The sequence below is a fragment of the Polyodon spathula genome, chromosome 17 (genome assembly GCF_017654505.1).
Source record: "Polyodon spathula isolate WHYD16114869_AA chromosome 17, ASM1765450v1, whole genome shotgun sequence".
In the NCBI taxonomy this organism is placed as follows: domain Eukaryota; kingdom Metazoa; phylum Chordata; class Actinopteri; order Acipenseriformes; family Polyodontidae; genus Polyodon; species Polyodon spathula.
The window spans coordinates 923012-932586 of record NC_054550.1 but is presented as its reverse complement, the minus strand read 5'-3'; the positions used below and the strand labels follow the sequence as shown (position 1 = coordinate 932586).

The following is a 9575-nucleotide window of genomic DNA, read 5'->3' as shown; positions in this document are numbered from 1 at the left end:
GAAGAAAAAATCCCTTAGATTGCAGATTATTTTGGGATTGGCTCATTTACATTTTGAATGTGTTAAAAACCAGCTCAACTCGTTTTAATTTTCCACCCCCCAGTCTTTTGTTTTACTAGGCACTGATTGGCTGGAAATGCAGTTTGGGTCGGATTCCAGAGCGCGATGAATGAATTACGTCAGGCGGGATTTAGCCAGCCAGAGAACTGCGGTTTTGTTTTTCTTTACATACGCTTTGAAATTTTAACATACTGACTGGCAGGTTAACTCGGACAAGCATTCAATTACACTGTTCCCGGTTAGATAAAAAGTTATGTATATATTAAAATATATACATAGTGATTACATATGGTTTATAAATGAGTGTTATTGTTTGTAAATTAGGTTCGCATTTCATAAAAGTTACTGTAGTTTTACAGTAGTTTAGATACAGCAGCCCTAAACAAAAATCTAGACACGTAAGCAAATCTACAGTTTACTGATCACAAAATCTCAATTATCTGGAATTTTTGCGTGTTGGTGTGGAAGTGAGTGTATTTGTACAGTAAACATTTGTTTTCTGAACTGTATGACTCGTCAGCATTTGGAGTTGGTGTAATCCGCAAACCTAAGTAATTTGGAGGGATCGATTGATATTTTTCTCTGACTGGGTAAGTTTGAACACATATATTATATGTCTACTTCTCTCTGTGAAACAGTGTGGTGTAAAAGACAACTGGATCAATATATAATTTCAGAAATCTAAATCTAGACGTGATTGTTACCTCCAGCAATTTCAGAGTTAAGTGTGTATACAGTACTACTGACGTCACAACAATTCAGAATTGATCTCTTCGGCAGTATTTTCTAGTTAAATAAACCAGGTTATGTACATTGTTTTTTGTTTGTTTGTTTAATACCATGGCGTTTACAAGTAAGATTCATTTTGATCTTTGCCGTTAAAACCAAAGTTTGGGTTTAAACCCAAACGGACAGTTCTCGCGCTGCAGCGGGGGTAAACATTAAGTTCGGGACGCGCGGGTAAATTTAAAGAACCCGCTCCTTTTTTAACACTACCTAATCAATATTTTATTAATTCGATAGTTATCATTAAAATGTACAGTCTAAATACCAGATACAACAAAACAATAACAAACATACACGTTTGGCGCATTTAATATTCACCGGCCTATATTGCTTTTAAAAGCAGTCAAGACAACTGCGTTATTTTACTAAACACAAAATGATTTATACCTTAGCACCAGCTTTTAGCAAAACTAAGTCAACGGTAGCAAAATATAAGTCTGCGTAATATTGTTTTAGTGATAGCAAATGTAGCTTCTTAGTTAGTGTCAGTCGTATTTATAGTTTATACATATATATAGTTTATTTATCACTATAAATTGCATCCCAAAATAAAATGCTGAATTCCGCGCCAAAATTTTTAAAAATATCTTTACCAGCATGGGCCAATCTAACTTGTGCTGATAGTAACTCCCGCTTAGTTTGTATTGGCTACGAGTAAAAGTAGGCGGGCAATTTAGTAAACTATCTTTCTGATTAGCTTGTGTGACTGTTCATTTACATCAAGCAGTCCGGAGTTCAGTTTGTGTGATTGCATATATTATTTTAATTCTTAGTTTAATGACATCTGTTGGTCTACAGAAAAACGAAAAAGCTTCGGTAAGTTACATTTGTAATTGTTTTTTTTTTGTTTTTCAAATTGCATTTGTAATAATTAAGCCATGGATGCATTTTGTAATACACTGTTTTTAAATTATAATTTTCAGGAGGAAAATGACAAGTAGCGTGTTGAATTTGCAATATTTGACAGAGAGACCTCAAAGGAACAAACACGATGAAGAGGACAAGGGCTCAAACCAGAAGGTCAGGCTATTTACATTATCGCTGTACTATATTCCAGTAGTAGTTGATCATGTTGTGTAACTTTAATTAATAGAAAAGGTATTATATAGTATATTGTGTTGCAGCTTTTGCAAGATGTTGAACAAAATAGTTTTTGGTGTTTTAAAAAAGAAAATGGTCTTTTTATATAGTTTTAGTACAAAGTTATAAATGTGTTTATGAACACCGTCATTATTAAACTTATTTGTTTTATGTAGGAAAATATATTCTTGGAGCCTCACACAAGGGTCATAAAAACACCACTGAAGCTATCTACCTCACATTCAATACTGGGAGAAATACAGCCAGATATGGGAGCTTTGACAACACCAACAAAGGGAAAAGATACTCCTCTTGGCGAGCCATTGACTCCCACAGCAAACCTCAAAATGTTGATCAGCGCAGCTAGCCCTGAGATCAGGAACAGGGAAAAGGAGCTGAGCACTTGTGAAAATGAAGCCACAGAGGCAACTGATTGTTCTCAGGTATAAGTCACTCAAGATTAAATCAAACTTATTTTATATAAATGTATCATATACTGAGCATTTGTACATATTCTTGACTGTCTTGCTGTTTAAAATAACTGAATATATTTGAATATGGTTCGGTGGGGCTTTATTTTATAAAGCTGCAATAAGCAAGTACTAAAATACTGTACAAATTAGATCCTTTAATGAGTCAATACAAGTATGAGTTCATATTTGAATGCTCACATTGACCTTGTATAGTTCAGTAATTCTAACATGATCTTAATTGTGTCTACCTTTTTCCTTTGTCTTTAGGAACACCTGTCTGGGGATGAATCTGATAGACTTCAACCAAGCCGAAAAGAAAAGAGCTTAGGTTTACTTTGTCATAAATTCTTAGCACGATATCCAGATTATCCCAACCCTGCACTGAACAACAACATCTGTCTTGATGAAGTAGCTGGAGAACTCAGTAAGTTGTTATTTATTTTGAAAAATGTCTACATTTATTTCATTTTTTACTCTTAAGGTATTGAGTGTAACAACCTGGGGTTCTAGGGAACTGGTGTTACAACCGTTAAACCAAGTGTTTACAAAGTCCATAGTTCAGAAACCTCACTGGTGAAAGGTGTCTTGCCACAAGTAATATTGCCTGTTTCAGTTTCTACACATTGATTATGCGTAGGGACTTTGTTAACACCCTGTACAATGGAGGCAAGTTGATTAGAACATTGAATAAATAAATGGCAGTAGTTACTGCACTACAGTTATCTGGATTCAATTTCGATTTTTATCATTAAAAAAATGCTTTTTTTGTCATGATCTAGACGTAGAACGAAGACGCATCTATGACATTGTGAATGTACTGGAAAGTTTGCATATGGTGAGTCGTCTTGCAAAGAACTGTTACACTTGGCATGGACGTAGCAACCTTACACAGACGCTTGGAACATTGAAGACAGTCGGCGAGGGGCATAAATATGCAGAACAGATGCAGCAAATTAAACAGAAAGATTCTGAGAAAGAGTTTGATTCAGATAATGAAGAAGAACATGAACGCCTATCAAAACTGAGAAGTACAGAAACTGAGTTTGGGCATCGGGAAATGTGCTTTGTGGAGCTTCCTGGGATGGAATTTAGAGCTGGTGAGTTTAAAGAATAGCAAAAGTGCAAAATTTCTGTCCGATAACAAATTTATAATAGTTATCATGCCAAGAAGTTTGCCATAAGCCACAGGACATGTATCAGTATTAGATGCCATAAACTCTTAGTGTCACTGGCATAATTGTTTTGAATTAACACAAACCGGAACAGGTAAGAAGAATAAAGATTGACACATAGTATAATATATTGCACTGCAGGTTTTCTGCTAATGCTTGCCATTGTTTCTCTTGACAGCGTCTGTTAACAGCAGGAAAGACAAATCTTTAAGAGTGATGAGTCAGAAGTTTGTAATGCTCTTCTTGGTTTCCAAGCCCCGTGTGGTCAGCCTGGAAGTTGCTGCCAAAATCCTAATTGGAGAAGATCAAGTGGTCGATTTAGATAAGAGTAAATTCAAAAGTGAGTATATTATTAGTATATCCCACTTTTTCATCTTGACATTGTATGCACTTGGAAACCAAGAGCAGGGCATATTAACCATGTATAGAGGTTGGTGTCTTTCCATCTCTCGATGTTTTTGGTGTTTGTAATACTCAAAACGATAACACAGTACACGGGTTAATCCGGCAGTACTGGGTAAATCTACACCACAATAGTATTGATAACACTTGTTTTTGTTTTGCAGCAAAAATCAGAAGATTGTACGATATAGCAAATGTATTGAGTAGCCTTGCGCTGATAAGAAAGGTCCATGTTACAGAAGAGAGGGGACGGAAGCCAGCATTTAAGTGGACAGGACCTGAGGACTTCCCAGACGTCAAGAGTATGTGGAAAAAATATTCTGAGTCTGACTCTATTCTGAGTCTGACTCATTTGTAGTTTTCTTAAATGGCATGTTTTTTTTTTTTTTTTTTTGTGGTCTGATTTCACCATGTTGCATTGCTTTCAACTTGTGTCTTTAAATATATTTTTGTTGTTGCTGTCCACAGGAACAAAGACTTTGACAACCCCTACCTCAGTTACGTCTAGTATATTAGAATCCAGAAGTTCAGTGGACAACTGTGCCAAAAATCTCTTCCCTTCCAGTAAGACAAAGCACAGCTTTACCCGACACCCATCTCTTGTTAAACTGGCAAAGAGTATCGAGGATGACAGAAGGAAAATCAACTCTGCACCTAGCAGCCCTGTCAAAAAAACATTTGGTAAGTATTTATAAGAAGCCCTTCTGATTTAGTAAAAATGTAAGTGTGTGTGTGTTTTTCACTGTGCCTATTGTATTGGGACCAAGACTAAGCAGACCTTGAGGGTTTTTTATCTCCACTTTTTGTTCTTTTATTTCAGGTGTTTCCTCCCTTACCGATTTGCATTCAAGCAGAATGGCCCAGTTGGCGGCAATCTGTAAGGTTCAGTTGGATGAGCAATTAAAGTAAGTGCATTTTTAAACACTCTTACACTCTGTAATTCAATGCAAGATGTTTATAGTTGTCTTAAAGGTAATTGGGAATGTATATTTTGTATCAGAAGCAAGTGAGCTGTGTTCTATTTCTATTAAAGATCTAATAATCTGATTTTCTTGTTTTCTTAGGCAAAGTAAAAGTAAACCCAAACCACACTATGCAAAACCTTCCCAAAAGATGAAAGGAAAAGCTGCTAAAACTACAGGACATGTGGAATCCACATTAAGTTCAGAACTTGGTGCCAACAGTTCTTCCCAGACAGATTTCGCTGTTCAGGCTTACAGTCAAGCACATTATTCTCCTTTTATTCCAGTGATACTACCTCAAAACCAAACTGTTGCACCATATGCCATCTATTTGCATTCTTCTTCAGCAAGGCCAGTGGCAAATCCCTCTAGCTTTGCAGTACGGTCTATGACCTTTGGAGATAATACAGCAGGAAGTCCAGCTGACACTAACTCTGAAAATAGTTTACACAGTGCACCTACTGGAAATAAAGACTCTATTAGCAGTGAAAAGGAGAATGACTTGTCACAAAAGAATGTCTCTTCAGTCAATCAGCGAACCACCCCAGACAAGGGCCAAAAGCGAGTCTGCACTGAAACATTTCAAGAAAACAGTTCTCAGAAAATATCGAAAACACAAACAAATTTTGGGGTAAACTTTTTTTACATTTTTTTTTAATCCTATAGATAGAGAGATAGATAGATGGGTGACTTATTAAGGTTTTGGTCCACACTGAGAATGTGATGTTGGCAAATGGGAAAGTACTAGATGTGTTTTCTTGGTGAGAAGGATTTTAGTCTTTACTAATGAAATACATTTGTTCTTTTTTGTTTCCCCATTAGGACGCAGCCGAGCTTAATGAAACGTTCCCAGCACGAGTGAAGGCCCGTAGGGGTTTAATAGCAAATCGACCTTCCCCAAGAGCCCTGCACTTAGACCCTGAGTTTATTAATACACCAGAAGGGAAAGGGAACAAGGGTTCAGAAAATCTTGGTGAAAGTGTGGAGAGGTTCCTGGAAAATGAAGAGAAACCCTATTCTGATAGTGAAGCTGGGCTTACTCCAGTGCGAACAGTGCCAATGCCAGCATTTACCATTCCTGCACATTTGCAGCCTGAGGTAACTTTTTACATAGTTAAATATTTTAAAATGTAACACAAAACTAGGACTAAATAAATCTGTCCCAAGTTGTCCAAATCACTTATTTAACAGTTTTCTTAATTTTTTGTTTCAGACTTTAATACCCGCAGGCTATCTCATTCCTATATCGCACCCATCACTTTTTAACTGCCAAAGATCCAAATCCCCAGAAAGAAAAGGTGAAACAGCCTCAACTCATCCTGCTTACCAATCCCCCATTACAGGTATTCACTAGATTGAGAAGAGTATTTAAAATACACTGATTTATTCCAAGTGTATTAATTAATGTTTGCTTTTTCAGGTGTCCTGCCAGTTACATCAGACTTCCATCATGTTACCTTTACATCTGCTCCTTCAAAGCTCCCAGTTTCTCATTCCACTTCCTCATATCAATTGGTTAACCAGGCTAGCCCATCATTTGCCTCAGGATGTCAAGTTAACAGTCCAAGCCCAGGAATTCTTAACTTCACACTACAGAATCTGGGATTGATCTCTCCAGGGATACACCCCTCTGTGAGTCCAGGAACCTTGCCCACTCCCGTAGAGCATGCAAGTCCCATCACTGGTCATTTAAGGTTTCAACAAGGAGGAATGGTCTTTGTCAAGCCAAGCCCACTACATGTTCACAATCAGATACCAGGACAGCCCGTGACCTTGATAAGCCTACAGCAGGTAAGGATCTTACAATACAGACATGCTGTCTGTCGTATATATTAATAAGCTATCTGTATGGTAAATGTTAATATGTTATCTATTATTGAGTTCATGTAATAAAATATCATGGTATTGTTAAAAAAATTAATCTGAATGAACTTTAGATTAAGAAACGATCATTGATTCTGTTGAGGTGATCTAGTTACTAGTACTATATAAACTTATTTACATTGATAACTATACCCCTATTCATTTGATTTGTATACAGAAGTTACAATGTATCACTGATAATGAAATCTAACTAGCATGTTCAGTTTTAGGTTAGGTTCTAACAATGCCCCAACTTTTACAGACTGCTGTCCTGACAACACCCAAAGGATCTCAGTCTGGACACAATGACAGTTTCTTCCACACCCCAGTTTCTGCCTTGTCTCAGCTGCCTACAGTGGTCTCTACTGCCAGTAGAACTCCTCAAGAAAATATTTACATACCACAAAGGAAACTTGAAGTCAGCACTGAAGACAATTCATGACTTTGGTAGCAGACATATGCTTTGCTGCTAAATCCTGCAATGTTGAACTTTCCTGAGCCACAAAATGTGTTATTTCTTAACCCTTATGTAAATTTACCTCACTCCAGATATATCTATAAATGTAGTCTCTTTCTAAATAATATAGTAGTGGCGAAACTTCTTTGCACATATATTTGGGATACTTTAAATTTGATATAATTCTTAATCCTTCCTCCACTTCTTAATGAACTGAAGCAGCTGCATGCTTCTGTAGTAATATACTTGCATGTTTTTGTTTGTTTTTTTAAATATGTGTATTTAAAACATGATGCCAATAAATACTATCCATTAGTAATGCTGAGACCATAACTGGCATATCAGTAAGTGGAGGCTAGCAATGGTCTTCAGCTGTGTTTTTTTTTAAGCCTTTGATGGTATCAGTTACTCCAAAAAAATAAATTGCAAGACCTACGTAACAGGGTCTGGGAATTGAGTAATACATATGAATGACTGTACAGCTTAGAACTGATTTGCAAAAATGTAATACGTTTAGTTTTCATAATAAAAAAAACAATACATTTTGTATTGACGTGTGTGAGAACATATTTGAAGTTTTATTACGAATTTGAGCTGTAACTAAATTAACTGTAACACTGCATATTTTTTATATATATATATATATATATATATATATATATATATATATATATATATATATATATATATATATATATATGTTTGCTTCATTTTACACGTGAATACTTATGGGTGGGGCGTATTAAAAAAACAACATTGTGAATGTATGTAAAGAATAATTATATTAGCCGAATCAGGTGAATTGTACTGTGGTTAATTTACATATTGTATATTAGGCCTGTTTATAGTATTTGATTCAACAAATAAAATTGTCATTTTTATGAACTCATGTGTTAGCCAAGAATAACACTCTATTTACTATTTTAATAAATATCTTCAAATATTGTAATAAAAGGATTTTTACAATATATGAATATGAAAAAAAGATTTCTTAATTTACAAAACAAAACAAATACCCCATCTTCATTGAAGACTTCACAGCGTCACTGTGATAGAAAGTTTGAAGAGACTTCACATCTGGACCTGAAAAAGCTCCTTTTGTGATGGGAGCAATTGCTTAGCAGCTGACAGGTTTAGAGCTGTTCAACTAATTGTGCCATCTGTTGGGGCAAATTTTAATTCTTTCCCCCAGACTGATAGGACTAGAAACGGTATTGCGTCACGATTTCCCTCTTTTTTTTTATTCCCAAAGTATCTGACGGTTATCAGTAGGGTTCCAGCAGCTGACTGAGGAAATGAGAAGCACACTTGTTGAAGGAAGTGTCCGGGTCTTTACTGAAGTTTTGTGTTCTCACTTGATCACAGAACAGCAGCGCTCTGCTTTTGAAAAGTGAACTGTGAGAGTAACATCACATTGCAACAGTTGAATGTTGTACCTACTGGCTGCTGATGAATAGTGTATGTTTAAGAATATTGCTAATATAATGTTACTATTTTTAAAAAATAAATAAATAAATTTAACACAAGATCAAAGCCGAATTCCAACTCTAACAAATTTGCCCAGAAGTTTGTTGGTGCAGAGAAGTGCTGTCGGTGCTCCAGATCTGTCTATGCTGCAGAAAAATGATAGGGGGGTATGTGAGGACTTTAAAGGGTTAAGTTTGTTTACTCAGCTATTCTAATAAGACAGTTAAGTTCATAAATTAGGAGATTCACTGTCACGAAACATACACATGGTATATAGCATGAACCTGTATGGGTTGTATTACACTAAAACATCTGAACAAACAGACAAATCTATTCTCATTTATATGTAAATGTCACATTTAATATTCCAGTTCAAACTCAAAAGGTTCTTTAATTACTTGCAAAATATTATTTCCTAATTAATTTGTCTCAGCTGGAAAACATTGGGTAAGCTTCTTAAACGATTTCCATTAGTAGCGTAAGAATAAACCGCTTTTCAATAGGAATTGCCATTTCCAGTATTGCTGGGTTTGTCACGCTCCTGTTATCTGATGTGTGCTGTTTTCCCAGGATTGAGAGCACATCTTTCCAAAGCACATTATAGCTAACCATATAAAAGAGCCCTGCAGCAAACTATGGGACACGTCTTAAGGTCCTGAGAATTATTATTTTATTTTTTTATCTTCTCTGTTTAGATATACTGCTGAATATTAAACCTGCTTGATTTGTTCGGGGTCAAAAAACCTGTACGACAGCATGTTCCATTTACAAGATTAATTAAATAAAGAATAGCATAATGTACTGACTAAAACAGATTAAAACACATTTTTTTTTTTTTTTTTTTTTTTTTAAA

General features: G+C 35.7%; 1 protein-coding gene across 1 annotated transcript; it reads left to right on the top strand.

The window, feature by feature from the left end:
- Positions 1-225: 225 nt before the first annotated feature.
- On the top strand, positions 226-7870 carry LOC121329617 (transcription factor E2F8-like). Its single transcript, XM_041275288.1, has 14 exons — positions 226-650; positions 1770-1866; positions 2103-2369; positions 2667-2823; positions 3179-3496; positions 3750-3911; positions 4138-4275; positions 4442-4654; positions 4794-4878; positions 5038-5566; positions 5758-6033; positions 6149-6278; positions 6356-6726; positions 7061-7870. Exons 2-14 carry the CDS (start codon positions 1777-1779, stop codon positions 7238-7240), a joined length of 2916 nt encoding a protein of 971 aa, XP_041131222.1. The 5' UTR covers positions 226-650; positions 1770-1776; the 3' UTR covers positions 7241-7870.
- The last annotated feature ends 1705 nt before the right edge of the window (positions 7871-9575 follow it).